This window comes from Panthera leo, chromosome C2 (genome assembly GCF_018350215.1).
Source record: "Panthera leo isolate Ple1 chromosome C2, P.leo_Ple1_pat1.1, whole genome shotgun sequence".
Lineage (NCBI taxonomy): Eukaryota > Metazoa > Chordata > Mammalia > Carnivora > Felidae > Panthera > Panthera leo.
Window position 1 is genome coordinate 117,517,334 of NC_056687.1, and position 23,119 is coordinate 117,540,452.

The 23,119-nt window shown below is 33.4% G+C and overlaps 1 protein-coding gene across 4 annotated transcripts in view; it reads left to right on the forward strand.

Annotated features, from left to right (window-relative positions):
• The window catches only part of PLOD2 (procollagen-lysine,2-oxoglutarate 5-dioxygenase 2), a 100,831-nt gene extending 79,091 nt beyond the window's left edge, over positions 1 to 21,740 (forward strand). For 3 of the 4 annotated variants that reach the window (XM_042955910.1, XM_042955911.1, XM_042955912.1), the window contains 10 exons: positions 4,523 to 4,627; positions 9,802 to 9,927; positions 12,239 to 12,380; positions 13,534 to 13,596; positions 14,600 to 14,713; positions 17,251 to 17,316; positions 18,381 to 18,485; positions 19,642 to 19,788; positions 19,899 to 20,024; positions 20,367 to 21,740. In XM_042955910.1, coding sequence (XP_042811844.1) covers positions 4,523 to 4,627; positions 9,802 to 9,927; positions 12,239 to 12,380; positions 13,534 to 13,596; positions 14,600 to 14,713; positions 17,251 to 17,316; positions 18,381 to 18,485; positions 19,642 to 19,788; positions 19,899 to 20,024; positions 20,367 to 20,522 — 1,150 coding nt within the window. In that variant the 3' untranslated portion in view covers positions 20,523 to 21,740. The remainder of the gene's footprint in view (positions 1 to 4,522; positions 4,628 to 9,801; positions 9,928 to 12,238; positions 12,381 to 13,533; positions 13,597 to 14,599; positions 14,714 to 17,250; positions 17,317 to 18,380; positions 18,486 to 19,641; positions 19,789 to 19,898; positions 20,025 to 20,366) is intronic. The other variant, XM_042955913.1, reaches the window with a different exon arrangement.
• Positions 21,741 to 23,119: the final 1,379 nt, after the last annotated feature.

Below are 23,119 nucleotides of genomic sequence, written 5' to 3' on the forward strand. Positions count from 1 at the left end.
TATTTATTTTTAAATTTTTAAATTTTTAAAAATTTTTATATTTTAATTATTTAATTTAATTTAATTTTATTTTATTAAATTTATTGTCAAATTAGTTTCCATACAACACCCAATGCTCATCCCAAAAGATGCCCTCTTCAATGCCCATCACCTACCCTCCCCACCCTCCCACCCCCCATCAACCCTCAGTTTGTTCTCAGTTTTTAAGAGTCTCTTATGCTTTGGCTCTCTCTCTCACTCTAACCTCTTTTTTTTTCTTTCTTTTCCTTCCCCTCCCCCATGGGTTTCTGTTAAGTTTCTCAGGATCCACATAAGAGTGAAAACATGGTATCTGTCTTTCTCTGTATGGCTTATTTCACTTAGCATCACACTCTCCAGTTCCATCCACGTTGCTACAAAGAGCCATATTTCATTCTTTCTCATTGCCACGTAGTACTCCATTGTGTATATAAACCACAATTTCTTTATCCATTCATCAGTTGATGGACATTTAGGCTCTTTCCATAATTTGGCTATTGTTGAGAGTGCTGCTATAAACATTGGGGTACAAGTGCCCCTATGCATCAGTACTCCTGTATCCTTGGGTAAATTCCTAGCAGTGCTACTGCTGGGTCATAGGGTAGGTCTATTTTTATTTTTTTTGAGGAAACTCCACACTGTTTTCCAGAGCAGCTGCACCAATTTGCATTCCCACCAGCAGTGCAAGAGGGTTCCTGTTTCTCCACATCCTCTCTAGCATGTATAGTCTCCTGATTTGTTCATTTTGGCCACTCTGACTGGCGTGAGGTCATATCTGAGCGTGGTTTTGATTTGTATTTCCCTGATGAGGAGCGACGTTGAGCATCTTTTCATGTGCCTGTTGGCCATCTGGATGTCTTCTTTAGAGAAGTGTCTATTCATGTTTTCTGCCCATTTCTTCACTGGATTATTTGTTTTTTGAGTGTGGAGTTTGGTGAGCTTTTATAGATTTTGGATACTAGCTCTTTGTCTGATATGTCATTTGCAAATATCCTTTCCCATTCCATTGGTTGCCTTTTAGTTTTGTTGATTGTTTCCTTTGCTGTGCAGAAGTTTTTATCTTCATGAGGTCCCAGTAGTTCATTTTTGCTTTTAATTCCCTTGCCTTTGGGGATGTGTCAAGTAAGAAATGTATGTTTTAATCAATTTACGTTAAACAATTTCTACTAAAGAAGCTTAAAGAAAAACAACTTTTCTTCAAAATTAGTATCCTAAACTTGGGTGTCTCGACTGTCTTGTGTGCATGTCTGTTTGCGTATGTTCATGAGCACACCTCGAATGTTAGACTCTATCTGTGTTTGTGTGTATTTATGTGTAAAAGCCAATGGATATTATATATATAGAGAGATGGAAAGATATATTATGGGTAAGGGTCAACATATTTAATCAGACTATTATCTGGACTTTAGATCAAGATTTTTAAAATTACTCAGACAGGTCCTCCTGGCTGGATTAGTCAGAAGAGTATGTGACCCCTGATCTCTGGGTTGTGAGTTACAGCCCCACATTGGGGGTAGAGGTTAATTAAAATAAGAAATAAAAAAGTGATTCAGACAAATGAATAGTATGACTGATATAACAGTGATTTAGATGTTGACTATCTGAAGGTTTGTGTGGTAAAAGTGTGTGTTTCAGACTGAAAAGGGTATTCCTCCTTTCTAGTCACCGAATGATCTAGATAATACTGTAACCCTCAGAAGAAATTTTTTAGGTCCTTTGTTTAGCCCCTTTAATACTGCAGACTGCAATTTTACTAGTAAAATTCTGATAATAATAAAAAAAATGATTTCTCCATGAATGTTGATTGGATATGCCAGCAGTGGGTTAAGTCCTGCTGAGAAAAAGGTGAATGAGTCATGGTGACTTCTCATCTTGTGCTGTGGAAGCTCAGAGCTCAGAGTGCTGGATAGTGCCTGATGTGGGAGTAAAGGGATAGGCAGGAAAGCAAGCCTCAGAAAGACCAAACTGATGGTTTCATAGTTTATTCACTGGAGAATACCTTGGATCCAAATTCAGAACTTATTTTTATTTATTTATTTTTTTAAAATATACTCTGTTGTGTCTGGCTTCTTTGGCTCAGCACAGTGTTCTCTCATTCACTCATGTCATTGTAGTTATTAGCAGTTCATTCCTTTTCATCGCTAACTAATATTCTATCATATGAATATACCACAAGTGCATTTTCCACTTGCTTGTTGCTAGACATTAGGTCATGTCCAGTTTAGAGCCATTTGAATAAGATTGTTAATGAAGATTCCTTATAAGAGGTGTATATGTGTATGTGGACCTATTTGGCTTTAGTATGTTTTAGGAAAATATGAAGTTGTAGACTAGGACATAGGGTTAGAGTAGATGTATGTTTAATTTTATAAGAAACGACTGAATAGTCCTCCAAGATAGTTGTACCATTGTACGCACCTGGTAGCAGTGTAACAGACCTGTCTGCTCCACGTTTGTCAACAGTTGATATTGCCCATCTTTTTTATTTTAGCCACTTTATTGTGTATCTTATTGTAATTGTAATTTAATTCCCTGAAGACTAATTCATATGTCTTCATTTGTGGAGTATCTATTTAAATCTTTTTGTGCATTTTCATTTACATTGGGTTGTCTTTTTTGTTATTAATTTGTAGGAGTTCATTATATAATCTGTCTAGAAGAGGGTTGTATGTGTGTGTGTCTATGTGTACGATGTTTTGTGAATATGTGTTTCATTCTGTGGCTTGGTCTTTTAATTTCTTAGTGCTGTCTTTTGATGAGAAGAAATGTGAATTTCAATAAAATTCCATTTCTCTCTTTTTTTCTTTTATGCTTTGTGCTTATTGAATTTATTTTCTATTTAAGAGGTCTTTCTTATTCCAATGTCATGAAACTGTTCTTTGGAATTTTTCTTTTATAAGCTTTATTGTTTTAGCATTTATGTTTAAGATGTTTCAATCTACAGTTCATTCTGAATATATTTTTGTGTTTGGAGTGAAGTAGAGATCAAATTTTATTCTTTACAAATGAAATTCCAGTTGTTTCAACACCCTTTTTTTATTTTAAGGTTTTTCTTTTCCTATTTAGTTGACTTGGCTTTGTCAAAAATCAATTAGCTGAATATTTATGAGTGACTGTGAACTCTTTTTTCTGTTTCATTGATCTTAGACCAATGGCACACTTTATTACCAGGGATTTATATTAATCTTGAAATCAAGTAGTAAACTTCCTTCAATTTTTTTTCTAAAATAATTTTGGCTGTTTTGTTTTTATTTTATTTATTTCATTTATTTGAGATATAATTGACTTATACTAGCTTTAGATGTACTACATAATGATTCAATATTTGTATACACTGTGAAATGATGACCACCATAAGTCTGTAGTTACCATCCGTCACCATACATAGTTACAAAATTTAAAGAAAATTTTCTCTAATTTTTGCACAATTTTAGCAAAGTTTCATGTCTGCGGTCCTATATGACAGTTGCTTAGAAACAAATGTGGTATAAGGATACATACTGACAGTAGCAGAAAGTGAGGACTAGGATTAACAGTGAAGGAGAAGAGCTTGAAAGCAGAGGGCCCCAAATATAAAAACCATAATACTTGAAAGCATTTCACGTGTATAACAAGTAGTTCCTTCTTTGTTGTTCCTGATAATAATGCTACAGACACTACCAAGAAGAACATATATCATAGTCCATGACCCCTGATAATAAGCAGGGGAGTAGATATCTTAGAATTCCATGCAAATCAAGATTAAAAATTATTGATACCTAAAGAGTTATACATTAGTATCTCCAAATATACTTAAAATTAAGTTGTTGGATAAGCAAGATTTTGCACTGTGTGTGTGTGTGTGTGTGTGTGTGTGCGCGCGCGCGCGCGCGTGTGCAAAAAGCATTTTGATTTGTGGAAAAAGTTGTTGATAAATACATGGAGATAAATTGTGTTTCCTTTTCAGAGAGGACTAAATACTAAATTCTAAATTGTCATTCTGACTGGATATTTTATGTCTTAAATCTTTTAGTGGCTTGAAAATGTATTTCACTTAACCTAAAATTTTTGGTGTTGATTTACATATGAATATGTATGTTGACAAACTATTTTGCAATTTAAGACAATATTTATCCCTTTGGATATTGTCTAACTATTTTAATTAGAAAAAAATATGTGAGAGGGGCGCCTGGGTGGCGCAGTCGGTTAAGCGTCCGACTTCAGCCAGGTCACGATCTCGCGGTCCGTGAGTTCGAGCCCCGCGTCAGGCTCTGGGCTGATGGCTCGGAGCCTGGAGCCTGTTTCCGATTCTGTGTCTCCCTCTCTCTCTGCCCCTCCCCCGTTCATGCTCTGTCTCTCTCTGTCCCAAAAATAAATAAAAAACGTTGAAAAAAAAAAATTAAAAAAAAAAAAAAAAGAAAAAAATATGTGAGAGAAACCTTATTTTATGTATAAGCTTTATGTTGACATTTTCTAACCAGCAAATATATATTTTATCTAATTACTATTTCCTTTTCAATGTTAGGGATTTTTGCCGTCAGGATGAAAGCTGTGATTATTATTTCAGTATCGATGCAGATGTTGTTTTGACAAATCCAAGGACCTTAAAAATTTTGATTGAACAAAACAGGTACTACATAAAATTCATGTCAATTTATTTAAAATGGCAATCATTTTCTGTGTCTATGTGGGCACACTATACTTATCTGTGTTTAGTGAATTGAGGGGAATCACATGAAGTTATTTTCTATACCTTATAACTTTCAATTCTGATTAGTTTTCTTTTAAAGGAGTCAAAAAGAAAACAACCTGATGAAAATTAGAAGTATTTAATATTAGTTACAATCACAAACGCAATGTTTATCAATTATAGTTGGACTATTTTTCGGTTTAAAGCTAGATGGAATTATGATCTATTTGGAAAATTTGGAATTTTTTTTCTCTGTAGGTATTTTTAAATTAGAATTCATAAAACCTACGATCTTTTGAAAAGTTATTGCAAACAGAGATCTAAGTTCTTAGAATTTGAAAAAAAATTTCAGAGATCTGTGATTTTATTTAGTATTGAACTAATAATTATTACTCAGCAGTACCTATTTTTATTTACTGAAGTATGAAAAAGACACCATCTTTAACAGCTTATAGTGATATTAATCATTATTTATTATATTACCCCTATTCCTATTAATACTTATTAATCCTCTTATCAGTAGCGTAGCATACCTTTAATATGTGCTCATTAAATGACCTGTATTGTTTTTAAGTGTGTTTATATATATTAACACAGTATGTGCTTATTAAATGATCAGTATTGTTTTTAAGTATGTTTGTATATATGAACACAATTAGCAAATAGAATGGCTAACAGTGAAATGTTAGAATTACTGTTTTTATTTTGCTTAGTAAAATATATAAGAAATCTGTTATGCTCTTCTAACCTACTGTATATGTAATATAATTTGCCAATTTGAGAATTTAGTTATTACTTCAAAATCCAAGATCTCTTAGTATTAATCTCTATATACAGCCCCACTGTATATCTAGCAATAGATGTTTATCTATCTAAGATAACTATCTATAAGTTACAAGTAATTTTCAAAACGTATGAATAAGGATTTGGAAATAAGGCAAGGAAAAGCATTTAGGTTATCCTAGAGATAAGGGAAGGGCTATAGTTGTAATTTGTAACTCTTAAAACCTAGTGGAATTCAGTAATATTATCTTGAATTTGTAGTGTTAATTGCCTCTTACTTTGACTTAAATTCAATATTGTGGAATGCACATTTTCAAAATAATCTTTGTATGTTCTTACTATATGACACTTTTGTAGGTACTTACTATTCTTTTAGTGAACTATTTAATGAATTTATACTATGGATTAAACATATATCCCCTTTAATGTTAACCTAATGTTTTAAACCTTGTAACAAATAAAATTACCTCATAAGTAACTCAGCTGCCATCTGGGGCCATTGTTCTTGAAGTGCCAGTAAAACTCAGGATATTTCTCCAATTCCATAAATTTCTGTTACCGATCAAAGGTTTTGGTTCGTATGACATTTGTGGTTCTTGCTCCTGTATCCAAACATGTAATTTTCAGAAAAAATTCACATCTACCAAAAATGTTGTGAGATTTAGTAGACTGAAGGTTAGAGGGATGGGGATGGGTCACATCTTAGGGCATGTAGCTTTCTAGCATCTCATCAGCTCTTTTCCCTTTCCTCTTCCTATCTCTGCCATTTACTGCCTTGCTCCAAATTTTATTCCTTCAGTAATATTGTGTAATTCAGCATCCCCTAGCTGCTATCCTGATACAGGAGTCCCCATTATCCACAGAGGATATGTTCCAAGACCCCAGTGGATTCCTGAAACTGCAGATAGTACCAATCGCTATGCATACTATGTTTTTTCCTATATACACATACCTACGCAAAAATTTAATTTCTAAATCAGTCACAGTAAGAGATTAATGACCGCAATAAAATAGAACAATTATAACAAAATGCTGTAATAAAAATAACATACGTGAATGATGTCTCTCTCTCTCAAAATATCTTCCTGTTCTGTACTCACCCTTCTTGTGATGATGTGAGATGATAAAATGCCAGCGCATGAGATGAAGTGAGGTGAATGACGCAGGCAGTGTGATGTAGTGTTAGGCTTCTATTGATCTGATGATTCACCGTAAGGAGTATCATCTGCTTCTGGACCATGGTTGACCCCAGGATAATTGAAACCATGGAAAGTGAAACCATGGGTAAGGGGGCCTACTGTATTTCAATACTCAAAAATATTGAGGCACACTGCAGACAGAGTTTGATTTCCATTTCTTTGCCCAGCCTTCTTTGGGAGGCAGCTGGGATTATAAATTACAAGATTTTTTAAATATATATTTGATCTTGTCAGTTATTACCTTTGAATTATTTCTTTTTTTTACCATTGAATTATTTCTTAAATCAACATAATATATGTTCTTAAATCAACACAATATATCTAATATTGTAAATATTCTAAACAAAACAGAATATAAGTGTTTTTGGTTAACATTTCATTTTAAAAGGAACCAGGAAAAATAAACCAAGATAACCATTTTGTATGATATGTCTTTATAGACTGTGTTTCACTTTTCTGTGGGTAAGAGAAAGGGCACACCTGGTCTTCTCAAGACTGGAGTGTTATGAAATAGTTTTTTTGTTGAGAATACCTGGTTCATAAACTTCCTCATGGAGGCGTTGTGTGAGGTTTTCTTTTTTTTCTTTTTTCCTTTTTTTAAATTTAAATGTTAACGTAAAGTGCAATATTGGTTTCAGGAGTAGAATTTAGTGATTCATCACTTATGTACAACACCAACTGCTCATCCCAACAAGTGCCCTCCTTAGTACCCATCACCCATCTAGCCCATTTCCCACCCACCTCCCTCCATCAACCCATTGGTGTTTCTCCATCATTAAGAGTCTCTTGTGGTTTGCTTTTGTCTTCTTACCCCTACCCTTCCCATACGTTCATCTGTTTCGTTTCTTAAATTCTACATATGAGTGAAATCATGTATTATTTATCTTTCTCTGACTTATTTCACTTAGCACAATACACTCTAGCTCCATCCCCATCGTTGCAAATGCCAAGATTTCATTTTTTGATGGCTGAGTAATATTCCATTCTTTTTTTAAATTTTAAATATATTTTAAAGTTTATTTATTTTGACAGAGAGAGAAAGCACAAGCAGGGGAGGGGCAGAGAGAGAGGGAGAGAATTTCAAGCAGGTTCCTTGCTGTCAACTCAGAGCCTGATGCAGGGCTCGATCTCATGAAGTGTAAGATCATGACCTGAGCTGAAATCAAGAGTCAGATGCTTAACCAACTGAGACACACAGGTACCCCAGTAATATTCCATTCTCACACCATACACAAAAATAAATGCAAAATGGCTTATGAAAGACCTCAGCGTGAGACAGGAAACAATCAAATCCTAGAGGAGAACACAGCCACCAACTTCTTTGACCTTGGCCCCAGCAACTTCTTACTAGACACGTTGCCAAAGACAAGGGAAACAAAAGCAAATATGACCTATTGGGACCTTATCAACATAAAAAGCTTCTGCACAGTGAAGGAAACAATCCACAAAACGAGAAGGTAGCCTATGGAATGGGAAAAGATATTTGCAAACGACATATCTGATAAAGGGTTAGTGTCCAAAATCTGTAAAGAACTTACCAAACTAAACTCCTGAATAGCAAACAACTCAGTTAAGAAATGGGCATAACACATGAATAGACACTTTTCCAAAGAAGACATCTAGATGGCTAACAGACATAGGAAAAGATGCTCAGTATCACTCATTTTCAGGGAACTACAAATAAACCACAATGATATATGACCTCTCACCTGTCAGAATGGCTAAAATCAATAACACAAGAAACAATAGGTGTTGACAAGGATGGGGACGAAGGGAAACCCTCTTACTGTTGGTGGGAATGCAACCTGGTGCAGTCACTCTCAAGAACAGTATGGAGGTTTCTAAATAAACTAAAAATAAAACTACTCTATGATCCAGCAATTGCACTCTTAGTTATTCATCCAAAGGACACAAAAGTACAGATTCGAAGGGTGCATACAGCACAATGTTTATAGCAGCATTATCAACAATAGCCAAACTATGGAGAGAGTCCAAATATCCATCAACTGTTGAATGGATAAAGACGTGTGAGATTTTGGTAAAAACTGACACCACCAGGGGTGCTTGGGTGGCTTCGTCAGTTAAGCTTCCACCTGACTCTTGGTTTTGGCTCAGGTCATGATCTCACATTTCTTGAGATACAGCCTCACGTCAGGGTCTGCACTGATAGCGCAGAGCCTGCTTGGGATTTTCTCTCTACCTCTCTCTCTCTGTCCTTCCCCTTTGTGCACCCTCTCTCTGTCTCTCAAAATAAACTTAAAAAAAAATGGCCATGACTATAGTTCATTTCATTTTAAAAGTAATTCTAGAGCAGCCTCAGATTTTGTTACCTCATTTGGAAAGTGTTAACACATTATAAACTAGATTTTCCTAAGAAAAATATGACTTATTTTGAATTTATAATATGTGCTTTTCTCAAAGGGACTACTTTTCTGGTAGGTAGTCAGATTGAGTGCTATGGCAATTACCACCTGTTTTGTTTTTTACAGTAGTTGAAGAACCAGAAGAATGTTCAGTGTTCCCAGGCGAGCACAACCCATTTCATAAGTTATAAAAAAAAATTAAAAAAGAAACGTACTTTAAAGTGATTCAGGACTTAACTTTAGGAAAACTGGCATATTTATAAAAATCTAAGCTCATCTTTATTCATTTTTTCACTCAACAAATATTTATTGAATAATTGAATATACCAGGGACTGTTATGTCTTCTCAGTGACGGTGGAAATATTTGATTTCATTTAGCGTAATTTCTGAACTACTTAACATAATTAAATAATGGAAGTAGTTTGACTTATTTTAAAAGTCGTTTTTAGACTTTCATTAGCATTTTCAATTTTTCTTTTTTGTTACTTGTTTTAAGAAAATTAGTGTGCTTAAGAAAAAGTGGAAAGAAATTCTCGTTTTTCTTTTATTTTTTTCTTCATTTCTTATTCATTTTTATTTAATTTTTAGTTAGTTAACTTACAGTTCAATATTGGTTTCAGGAGTAGAATTCAGTGTTTTGGACTTACTATGTGTGTATTAAGTGAACTTTAGTGTTTTGGTGTCATGCTAAGCCCAAAACACACAATTCAGTGGTAACTTAAGTATAAATAATTTCTTGGATTTGCTTTTCTCTCACGCTGTCTTTAGAAAGATTATTGCCCCTCTTGTAACTCGTCATGGAAAACTGTGGTCCAACTTCTGGGGAGCTTTGAGTCCTGATGGATACTATGCTCGATCGGAAGATTATGTAGATATTGTTCAAGGGAATAGAGTGTAAGTTACTTGATCTACTCTTTTACTGTAAAAGTGCCATAATCTCAAAATGTGGTCTTGTTAACATCACCTGAATTTTTATTCCTCTTTACTTTGTGATTAATGGAAATTTGAAAACCTGGAATCCTGAAATACTAGTGTAAAATTAATATTAAAAGAATCTGTTTTTGAAATTCTAAATCTTCACAGGAACAAACTTACTGCTGTGGGAAATGTAGGAGACACTACATGGTTAATAGGGGCAGCCAGAGATAGCTGTAGGAGGAGGGGTAGTATTTAGTTCAAAGTTTAGAAAAGGAATTTTGTTTAGCTGATTTTTCTAGCACCCAGGATGAAAATTGTTTTGATAGCTTTTAAAATTTACAAGTAAACCAACAAAAACAATACCAAAGGCCATAACTTTCCCACATTTCCTACTGCAAGAGTTTTGTGTGAAATAGGTAGTATTCTACTTTAAAGATCACTTTCTTCACTAATACCTCGTTTCCATTTCTAGAGTTTGAAAAGAATATGCTTGCTACAAAGTGTGTGCATGATTGATACCTGTTTCAGAGACAACAGTTGGTATTTTTTAGACTAAAAAATATCACAAATGTAATAGTGTGGTTTTGCTAAGGTAATATAGAGAGGCATGTTATCTTTTATTTTTTCTACAGATGATGGACCAGAGGCCATCTTAACTGAGTGTTAAGGGCTTTGCCTAATTTCTCAGATGCATCCACCCACTTAAAAGCTAAAACATTCTTTAATGAGTAAATATACGTGCCCCTAAATTTAGAGTAAAAAACCCCACACATTTATTGTTGAACAGTTGAGTATGAAAAAGATGTTTCGCTTGTGAAAATAGTAATACATTTGAATAATACAAATATGATAAAAGCTTTTGTTAGCTGCGGTTAAGGAGCATGATAGCTGAGAAAACACTATTCAGATCATATACTATTGTTTCAAAGTACTTTTATTGTTTCTCTGAGGATTTGTATAGACCAAATGCCTGATACTGTCTGTGGGTATAGCAGAAATAAGGGCTCACAGAAGTGGAATAGCGAATTTATGTTTCATTTAAGTTGCTTTAGGCACTGGTGATATTTTGTGCAGCTTCCTGTCACTGTTGTTTAAAGTGTAAGAAAAAGAATATGGGAGAGGCTTTTGATCTAGTTAATACAAGAATGCACTTCATGGCCAAAAGCTACATGAAGGAATGACATCTTATGACACGTACACGTGTAAGGGTGTGTGTGTGTGTGTGTGTGTGTGTGTGTGTGTGTGTGTGTTTCTTCAAAACTGAGACACTGCCTACTCCGCCAGTGATAAATTTCTGAAATCAGATGACACATTGTATATTTTTATGGCTGTCTCCTTTGAGGCTCATCTAGCAAGACTAAGTGAAATCATATTCCTTTTAATATCTAACTACATTTCCTTGGTCAAGATCTTTCCTTTTTGTTCTCTAAAAGCAACAGGCATATGCCTTCAGGCGAAACCTTACTTGCTGTTCTTAGGAAATGAGTCATGTTCAGAATGAGAAGACAAATGTGGGGAAGAATAAAGGACAAAATAGTGTCTCTCAACACTCATGTACTTCTAGATATATTTTTTCTTATCTTCTCTTTCTACAGAAATTTGAGTTGGCTTAGTGAATTTCAAGAGAATATATTTTAGGAAAATTTTCGGTTGTATTCAGTGGCGTGCTGGTGAATGTGTAACAACTGGGTCTTGGGGTTGAGGGATGCCCTGATTTGTAGTGTTTGCCAGTTTCTGTGATGTAAATGCCCCTGCCATGGCTGATTTCAAGCTTCCAACATGAAGTCACTGAGTCTAGACTTGGGAAGTGAAGCTAAGTGTTCTGGGAGCCAGTGTGAGCTGGTTGTAGTACACCATAGGGGGTGTGTGTGTGTGTGTGTGTGTGTGTGTGTGTGTGTGTGTGATTATTTTTGCTATCACTCTGCTTGATCCTAAGTGGAAATACTTTCTGTGTTATACTCTAACAATGACATGAAGGATTATAGTCAAAATGCTAAACAGATAATAGTCTTAAAGTGAAGTTTATATAAGGAGTTAGTATTTGTCAAATAAACATGTAGTGTGTAACAAGTAATGTCATAGATGTGTGTGTGTATATTTTAAATATCATAAAATGTGTTTGCATTTGCATGTAATTTGATTCAGTAATTTATATATACAAAATTTAAAAACATACAGGGCACTTATTTTAAAAACATAAAAATAAACCTTTAAATATATATATACATATATATATATATATTTTTTTAATTTCTGGTATTTTGGAATGTTTTGTCTTTACTTTCAGAGGGATATGGAATGTCCCATACATGGCTAACGTGTACTTAATTAAGGGAAAGACGCTCCGATCAGAGATGAATGAAAGGAACTATTTTGTTCGTGATAAATTGGATCCTGATATGGCTCTGTGCCGAAATGCTAGAGAAATGGTAGGGTATACAATGATGGCTTGCTTGAATGTTCTTATAAAGTGGCCTGCTTTACCAGTTGATGTGTCATTGTTTTGATGCTCCTTTTCTTTCTAATTTGTAAGTACTAGCCAATTTTTTTGGTTCTGTGTTGAAAAAACTGGGAGCAGTTATAGAGCATAATTTGTGACCATTTGTCTGTAGAAACAGTTTGAAAAATGTTAGCTTTGGTGCTTAGGCTAAGTCATAAACAACAAAAAGATTTCAGTCACAAACATGGATTTGTTGCAAATCAGCTTTGCATTTCTAAGAAATCATGTTTACTTTCATTCAAAATTTTATAGTGGAAACCTGACCTAGTTAAATTAATTAGATAAGTCTGGGTGAAACAATCCTTTACACATTTAAGAAGAACACACTTTTGTTCTGAAATCAATGTCTCCATTATTTCTGTTGTTACAAACTGCACACTGCTCAAAAGGCACTCCTCACCACTATACTAGGAGAAGGACTGAGTTACGGAGTGTATTTGATCTGTGTGAAAAGTAACGATACATTGTTTTTCTACAAATACACTTTCATTGTAGAATTTTAATGATCGTGGAAAATAGTTTGTTTTTCAAAATGTGTAAATGTTGTAAAGCCTGTTTGTATAGTTTTCTGTTTTAGAAATGATTGGGTTATTTTATTCAAATTTATATATACAAATGTGATTTTGGAAAAAATCAGAAAAGTTGGCAAGTATTTTTTTCTAGTTTAATAAGGCATGTATTGTTGGAGTGTATGTGTTTTTCCTACAAGCCTGTGTGCATTGTTATATCGAGTATCTTCAGTACTTGTGATTATAACTTGTGCTCATCTTTTGCTAATTTGACTCAACAGCGTGTCCTGGAATGGCCTGTCTTACACATTTTCCCCTTTGTCTTAATTTTGTGTCTAATGAAAACTCTACTAAGGAATGAGCTTGGATTTATGTTTGACCAAAAAAAAAAAAAATTGGGCTGGAGTTGTTTCTTTGTGTGCACTATAAGCTTTGCTTGTTATGCATGTTGTCTATGAAGGACATTTCAGAATGTCAGCTTTTGATCAAGGGCTGCTAATTTTATTTACCTAAGAATACCTGAGAGAGTATGGGTGTGCAGGTCAACTTACCCAATGCTTCTCTTCATTTTAGACTTTACAAAGGGAAAAAGACTCCCCTACTCCGGAAACATTCCAAATGCTCAGCCCCCCAAAGGTGTTATTTTTATTTATTTTTATTTATTTTTGTTTGTTTAATTAATACTAGATATGGTATATTGCCTAGCAGTAAAGTTTCTTTAACAGTCTTCTTTCCATTTAGCATGGTAAAATGTTGGTATTCATTGGTTCTTAATTAGTGTATGTGTATGTATATTTTGTGTGCTGGGGATGGGCATCGTGTGATATTAAATTCTTAGTTCTTCAGGCTGATGTACATTTTATGGTTGACAGATGAGAAAGTTAAACCCAAATCTCTTTCGCTGGTTTTTCTAGTTTTGTTTTTTAAAGGGAGAGAAGAAATAGGTGTAAGTATAAAGTATATCTTGATTAAAATGAGATCTGGGTACCCTTCATCATTATTTTTTTTTTATTAATAACTAACTCTTTTACCATTAAAACAGGTACAAAAAGAAACAACCTTACCATGGTGGTTTTTGCCAAGTTTATTTCGTTTAAGGCAAGGATACGAGACTGATTTTCTTTAGCTGCCTTTAATGAACAAATAATTTCTGTGTTCAGTTTTTAAACATCAGGACAATAAGAGAATGAAATAGTCTGATGTAAAAATACTGACATTTGAAATCTTGTTTAAAAATGTGACATCTTCTTTGAAAGGGAAAGAAGCCGAAAGAGGTACAATTCATTGCACTTGGTGTCTCAAAAATATTTCTGCTTTCAAACAGGAATTGTTTTTCCCCTGATGTCTACATCTAGGATCAATGAGAAAGGGACAAAAACAGTCATTCTTCCTCTTCTTTTTTTCAGTTGAGTGTCAGTGCTATCAATTAGTTTTGTGTGGTGCCTGAATTTATAATTAATAAAAGTTTTATCTCTTTTATTTTAAATCATGCATGTTTTTATATGAGAAATAAAATGCATGTTCAGGAATGAGATATAAAAGTTGAAATTAATATCTCCTATATATTTTTCCTATGGTTAAGTTTATTTTCTTGTACTTTCCTCTAAGATTGTTAATACTGTTATTCTTTGGCACATAGGGTGTGTTTATGTACATTTCTAATAGACATGAATTTGGAAGACTTTTATCAACTGCTAATTACAATACTTCACATTATAACAATGACCTCTGGCAGATTTTTGAAAATCCTGTGGTATGTACTTCATACTCAACTTCATTTATTTCTTATTTTCAGATGTAAATCAGTTGGGTTAATAACACGAAAATGTGATAAGAAGCTTTAAAAAGTTAAAGTTTAAAAAACAGTTTAAAAATATAATCAATTGTAGCTTTCAAAAATAATATAATTTAGTATAATAATATTAATTATAATTAATATTCTGTTAATTATAATAATTTAATATAATAAATATTTTTAAAAGCTACAATTGATTATATTTCTTGACCAAGAATTTTTAAAATATAGATGTATATTATGCATGGGGAAAGGAATGATCAGTTTCTCTTAATATTTCTATTTTATATATTCAAAAGCATCATCAGATTTTTAATTGTAATTTCAGAAAAACTGTTTACAAGTAGCTCAAGAAGAGAATTCAAGGAGTTAGTTTGAGAAAATACATTTTATTTTATCTTATTTTTTATAACAATTTTTTGAATGTACACCAAAGACAGCCAGAGAAAATTGCAGAGTAAGTGGGTTCAGCATGTATAGAAAGTCTTAAATTGAGGAAACTATTTCCTTCTAAACTCTAAAATTATTTCTTATCTTAAAGATTTGAATCCTCAAGGAATTCATTCCTTTTTTGTCTTGCTATTCTCTTCAGTCAAATTGGAATGCTTATTCCAGGGAAAATACTCTCTTTGGTATTCATCTCTGGAATGCTGTTTACAGCTTTCCCCTTGTCAATAGTAAAAGTTTTAAATTACAAAGACTCAATCCACCTGATCAGAATTGCCTTTTATTTCGTAGGGGTAGTTGACAGCCAGGAATAGTAAATTCAAAGTCTCTGAAGACTCTGTTGAATAGAAAAATAACATTTTTTGACATTTTTGTATGTTAAAGGATTTTTGTTTCATTTAAGCTACATATCTTCATCTTTCACAAGAGTGTAATTAAAAAGAGGTTTTTTAAGTGGTGAGGGTGGAATTACATATTTTACTTTGGCGCTGAGCCTCTTGGTTATTTTGAGGAATAGAATTATTATATTTGTTGGGTAATATTAGCTCCTGAAAAAATGTCCCAAATTATATCCTGAATTGTAGACATTTGTGTCAGGATTCATAACTTTGGAGAATATGAAATGAAAACATCAGAAGTAAGTAGGAACTGCTTTTCTTTCCATGGCTTTGTTTTGTTTTTGGTAGATTACCCTGATCAATGCGCCTCATGAGGGATGTCCCATAGCAAAATATTCAACCATTGTCCTATTATCAGAACTTCTAAAAAATTAGTCAAGTGAGAGTTTGTTAAATGATATTTGAAAGGTGGCCTAAAATGAGACGTTAATGCCTTAATGTGAGATCTTAGGAATTTTTTTTTTAATTTCAAAAAATCGATAATGATGCATAAAAAATACTTAAAGATTCTGAAATGTTATAAATGATTTTTTCTAATTTCCTCCATATTCTGAAATCAGAGAACTTATCAGTATTAAAGGGATTAATGAGATAATAAAATAATTTGATTCTTACAATTATATACCAAGTATAAATGAAATTTATTTAAAGAATTTGAAGATAACCTTGGTTCTTTCATATGATCTACATATAAGCAGAGATGTGCAAAATCTAAGAATGGCATACACATTATCAGGGTTTCTCTGAAATATGGCTTAAAAGATGTATTTCAGACAAATATTTTTTGAAACATATTTTGATTGGAATTATTTTGAGTCTATACCTCAAGCCTTCCCTTCTGGTTCCCCATGTTTATACTTTGTAAAGAGAAAATTAAGAATTTTGTTAAACATGTCTAAATACAAGAGATTTTTTTTTTGATACGAAATGTCTCCACATTTTCATTTATACTCTCTAAATATGTGATTTTTAAATTAAACACTTGACTCAGGAAGAGAATTCCTTAGCTGATACTGACACAACTTGAGATACCTTAGTATGTGGTTTATGTATCAGAGCTTAGTCAAAGAAGAATCAGACTCCTGAGTTAGCATGAAGACAAGTTTTCTCTTAATGTATGGTTCTATACCTTAATTTCAGTAACTAAAAGAAATGAAAGTATTAGTAATCCATGATCATTCTTTGATACATAATAAAAACAGAAGTGAAGAGAGAAAATTTAAATACATTTTAAAATATCATAACTATTTTAGAGTAATTCACTCTCAAAGTCCTGTATATATAAGACCCTAGTTGATTAATTTGCTTATTTTTACTAATATTTGTTAGGATTTTGTTCTTTACCATTAACTTTTAAGCCCATATTTACCTATCCCTGTGTTTATGCATAGAATACAGCATACAAATTTTAAAATCCTGAGGTCTAAAAATTCATAAATAAAAATTTCATGTTTCATAGAATGATGTGAACATATAGAGTCAGACAAAGTTTAACAAGCATAACCTGTGGTTTCTGAAAATTCCTTTTTTGTCCAATACACTAGTCATTTATAAATTGAGCAATTTCTAAAATGCATACACTTTATATTTTCTATTATTTATTAAAAGGTATTTGCTTTTGATTTGTGCAATTGATTTTTTTTTTGATAGGACTGGAAAGAAAAATATATAAACCGGGATTATTCAAAGATTTTCACTGAAAATATAGTTGAACAGGTTTGTATTAATAATTTCAATGATGTGTAGAGTACTTTTGCTATGTTTTCCAGAAGGGAACAATATTAATGCAATATTGCTTTATCAGAGGTGTTGTGAAAGTGGAGAAGCCATCTTGTAGATAAAAATCATGTGGCTTAATTAACCTTAAGGATCATATAGTTGTAAAAATATAGAACATGAAGATCAACCATAATTTTAAGATCATTCCCTTTTTTGGCCATACTTTCAAATGTTATAGCTGTCCCAAACCACTAAAAGTAAGGAACCTTTGGCAAATCTCTGAGGTAGCCCTCATTTAATAAAAGTGTATCTTTGCAAGAAATTGATCTTTAAGAGTCTCTTCTCAAACATGTCTTTTAAAAAATGAACTCTGTTTTAGGTTAGTGTTCCAAACTGTTGCTAATACCTTATTTCAGAGAATGTAAGGCATCTTTGATTCTGAGATGCTCTGTTATTTTGTGTACTGTAAGAAATGACCAGAATACTGCCAATTAAACTATAACATAACGTTTTCTACTCATTTAGAATTTTTAATTTTATACATATTGGAAGAGCTGTTTTAGACTTATCAAGGTATAGATGTTATCATATGTCGTAGGGCACTGTATGCATAATAATTTCCGTTTCAATGGCAAATCATAGTGTACATTATTTAAAAAAAATTTTAAAGGGCAAGTCAACTCAAGTGCAACACCAGGTAAATGCACACATGTACATCCACACACACTGATATATACATACACACAAGGTGAAACTATGAAAATTTGATCAAGTATACATACACTGTAGCATTACAGCTACATCATAGTGGTTGCCTGGTCAAATGTGAGTCCAAGATATGTCTTGATTTTACAGATGTGAAAATGCAAAAAGGAAAAAGTCTTAGCATTTAAAAAAAATTAACATTTGTAACAGTTATGTCAATAATATTGGGCAAACCTCTTAAAAAGGCATCTAAGTGAGATGAGTATTGAGTATTCCATGCAATTACTTTTGCAATCTATTTATTAGTTAAAAGACACAAAATATTATTCTCTTAATGATGATCCCTTGTTTTATAGCCTTGTCCCGATGTCTTTTGGTTTCCCATCTTTTCTGAAAAAGCCTGTGATGAATTGGTGGAAGAAATGGAGCATTATGGCCAGTGGTCTGGGGGGAAACATCATGTGAGTTGTACTTTCACACAAAGAACTATCATGTGTATGTTGGATAGGAGGCGGGGGGTGGATATTTTGAGAATTTAGAGGAGATTTGTCTGTTTTGTCAGATATCTCTGACTTATGTACCTCAACGCAGGGGCTAGCCAAGGCTGTCAAGAGAACTCTGGTTGCATTTAATCCATCTGGCCTCAGTTTCTCATTTATGTATACAATTACACTGGATAGTTTCTAAAGGTCAGTGTCTCCAGGCTGGAATGGTATTGTGTGCTATTGTACTATTACTTGTGTGCTATTGTGTGCTATTAACTCTTCTCCAAGGCCACTTTTTATTCTCTGCGTTTTCACAGTGAGCTGTAGTGACAAAGTTTACCAAGACAAAGTTTATCTGGTTCACTGCCAAAGCTTTTTCTTGTGTGTAAACGTTGGAAGAAGAAATCTGTTTGAACGCCATTGGTGTAATTCAGTACTGGATTTACATTCAGTGTCAAAGACTTGGCAGGAAGTATTACTGTTGGTGGTTCAATGTGTTTCTTTTCCTCTGAGAATTTGCACATGCCTGCTCCTTGACAATACCAAGGAATTCTAGAATTCTCTAATATTACTGCCTCTGCTCAACTTCATACCCCAGCTAGTTAGCCGAAGTTCAAAGTATGAGAAGGAACCTGAAGCCAGCAGGTTGTAGGATAATAAAAAGCAATCATGGAAGGACTTGAGGTGTCATAAAATTGAAGTGGGGAACATAGCAGGGAAGGCCTGTTTTCAGTGATAGGGGATCCAAAGAGCAGACTGGCAGAATCTTTATCCATCAAGTATCTAAGACTGCCTGAAGGGTTACTGTAAAAAACTAATTTTTTTAGAGGGCATAGGAAGGCTTTGGAAATAAGTTTTATTTACTTGATAGTCAGACCTCAAATGTATATTAGTAAGTAAGAAAGGAGTCCATTGACCCTGCAATACTTTGCTTCATCATTGATACATTTGCAAAGCCATGTTATCTAAGTTATTTTGATAGTTTTGCAGTTAAAGCAGATGGTACACCATAATTGAACAACTGTTATTTTTATTGTCTATTATGATCTTGTGGTTGAAACAAATTCCAAGGTAATATAAATGTGAATTGCATGTGGACCACGCTTTATGACATCATTAATGCTGTTTCTAGGATAGCCGTATATCTGGTGGTTATGAAAATGTCCCAACTGATGATATCCACATGAAGCAAATTGATCTGGAGAATGTATGGCTTCATTTTATCCGGGAGTTTATTGCACCCGTTACACTGAAGGTCTTTGCAGGTTATTATACGAAGGTAGTTATGCTCCCATTCCTCCCGTCTACCTCCTACTAGTTTTTACACAAACGTGCTATTTTATATTTTTATTAATAAGCAAATCCATTGGTTTACTTTGCTTTTTTTAGGGGTTTGCACTATTGAATTTTGTAGTAAAATACTCCCCTGAAAGGCAACGCTCTCTTCGCCCTCATCATGACGCTTCTACATTTACCATCAACATTGCACTCAATAACGTGGGAGAAGATTTTCAAGTAATTATGGCTTTTATTTTTTTACATTTCTTAAAAGAAATATGTCATTACGATAAGGTTTTTGCCTTATTTTTTAAAAATTCTGCTCAGAGGGCATAATTTGAATTTTGCCACCGATTAGAAATTAAACAAATTTAATTAAACAAATTTAATCCATCTGGCCTCAGTTTCTCATTTATGTATACAATTACACTGGATAGTTTCTAAAGGTCAGTGTCTCCAGGCTGGAATGGTATTGTGTGCTATTGTACTATTACTTGTGTGCTATTGTGTGCTATTAACTCTTCTCCAAGGCCACTTTTTATTCTCTGCTGATACATTTATTTGTTCCATCTCTTCTAGGGAGGCGGATGCAAATTTCTGAGGTACAACTGCTCTATTGAATCACCCAGAAAAGGCTGGAGCTTCATGCATCCAGGGAGACTCACACATTTGCATGAAGGACTTCCTGTTAAAAATGGAACGAGATACATTGCAGTGTCATTTATAGACCCCTAAGTTATTTACTTTTCATAGAAATGAATTTTTCTTTTGGAATGGATGAACATGTCTTTGGAGTTGTGCTTGAGAAGATGAAAGGAATATTTAAATAACTTCAACAGAACAACTTCACTTTGGGCCAAACGTTTGAAAAACTTTTTGTAAAAAATTGTTTGATATTTCATAATGTCTGCTCTGAGCCTTAAAACACAGATTGAAGAAGAAAAGAAAAAAAGTAAAAGCAAATATTTATTTCTATGCCTTTTGTCTCTGAGAATAATGGCAACTTTCTGATTTCGTGTTTCATTTGATCAGATACTCAGCTACAAATGTACAAGTGACAAGTGAGACTAATAATATTTTATTATTAAGAAAGCTCGGGAAGAATGTTATTTATCAACATGTAGACAAAATGAATATAAATGAATATTGACAATTTTTGAATCATTGGAAAACTGGAGTCATAACTGAATTTGTATACAACTAATTGTGTAAGTACTTTTTTGATGACCTATGCAGGTACCTTTTCTAGTAGTTACTGAAGGAATACAGAGAACAATAAATATCACACAATGTTTTTCCTCAAGACACTTAGTATAAAACACAATTGAGGTACAGAGCCAGTTGAAAACATTTCTGTTTATATTGTTGAACAGAGTTTTTTTGGTTACATTTATATTACAAATCCAGCCCTCTATTCCTTCAGATGAATTTTCCAAGGTGGATTATATTGAGTCGGTATTAGATTTAGGAAAGCTTTCAAAGCTTTCCATTACTGAAAGTATATCAGGTATCAACCTAAGATCAGCAAGTGTCTTTAAGTCAAAACAGACTTTTGATTTTAATTCTAGAAAATAATGAGGAAAAGAAAATTTCATGAGATTAGTAGTAGCATTTTATGATTTAAAAAAAAAAAAAACTTTGTTAAGTACTTGAATTATATATCAGGAAAATAAAGTTGGTGAGCCTTTCTTCTTCTCCTCGCCCTTTGTCTCCCTCCTCATTCTTTTTTAGAGAGTTATTCACCTTTGTGTCTTCCCAGCCTAGTTCCCATTTTATCCTCCTTCTTACTTTTTTGATTACCTTTTCTTGATCCCATTTAAAAAAAATTCCCCAGCACAAAAAAATTTGTGTCTTGAGTTCTCACCATTTTTCTGAGTGCAGTTTAAATATACTTATTGTAGCTACTGTTTTTAATTTAAAGGTTAAACTTGAAAAAAAAGTTCTAAGTCATGGTGCCAAAATTCATTTTTCTAACACCATGTGTTAGAAACTTATGAAAAATAAAGTAATTTAAAATAAGTTTCTCTTGGTCTCTTTATTATTGGTGATTTATCTTTAGAAGAGAATATATGATGGGGTATCCAAATATCTGGATATAAAAGGCTGTGATTTTTCATTTTGCTTGGTACATTTACTGATATTATAATAACTTAATGAAAACTCTATTTATTGAATTATGAATTGAATTGTAATTATCTTCAATCTGAAAATGATTAGAGATTGACGTAGTTATTTTACAAGTGACGAAATAGAGACAAAACATATATTCAATATATCTGTTCTGTGGTGTTTTTCAAGTGCCTACTATGGGCCATGAACTGTTCCAGGCACTGAGGAAATAGTTAATATAAATATTATAATATTTAACCAAGATAATATAAATACTGGAAGATGGACCGAGGAAATAAGGCAGTTGGGTTCTACCTCTTTTCTTTGGTGGCACTTAATACTCAAAGTAAATTCCTACAGTCCATCAACTTTGTTGAAGAGACATGTTAGTAATTCTTTCTGAATTACATTACTGTACTTCAGGGATAGTATTCTAAATATGTAACAACTGGTATTGATGCCAGCCAATCAGAGCAGATTCTGGTTACAAAAAACAGAATCTACCGGTGCAAACCAGCTTAATATCCCTTGTGATACACTTCAGAAGAAAGACATCTACAAGATCCTGTTTCTTTTTAGTTGTTGTATACATGAACGGCAACTATAGTAACTTTTAATTTCGTGCCATGTTTTCAGAAATTGGACCAAGGCAGTCAACTGAGCATTTTCTATCTTCCCTCTTATCTCAGGTTTCATGAAATGATATGAAATGTACTTTTAAAAAGAATAATTCATAATCAGGGAAGGTGTGAAAACTTCTCCCAAGTAGGTCAGAAAATTTGAAAGATACAGGAAATAGGCAGGATTGGTTGGATCCGGAAAACTGTCACTTGAAGCACACTCACCTCTGGCAACCACCAATCTGTTCTCTGTTTCTCTGAGTTCTTATTTTTATTTTTTTATTTATTATTTAAAAAAAAATTTTTTTTAACATTTATTTATTTTTGAGACAGAGAGAGACAGAGCATGAACGGGGGAGGGTCAGAGAGAGGGAGACACTGAATCTGAAACAGGCTCCAGGCTCTGAGCTGTCAGCACAGAGCCCGACGCGGGGCTCGAACTCACGAACCACGAGATCATGACCTGAGCCGAAGTCGGCCGCTCAACCGACTGAGCCACCCAGGCACCCCTCTGAGTTCTTATTTTTAAATTGCACATGTAAGTGATATCATACAGTGTTTCAATTTCTCTGACTTATTTCACTTACTGTAATGCCCTCAGGG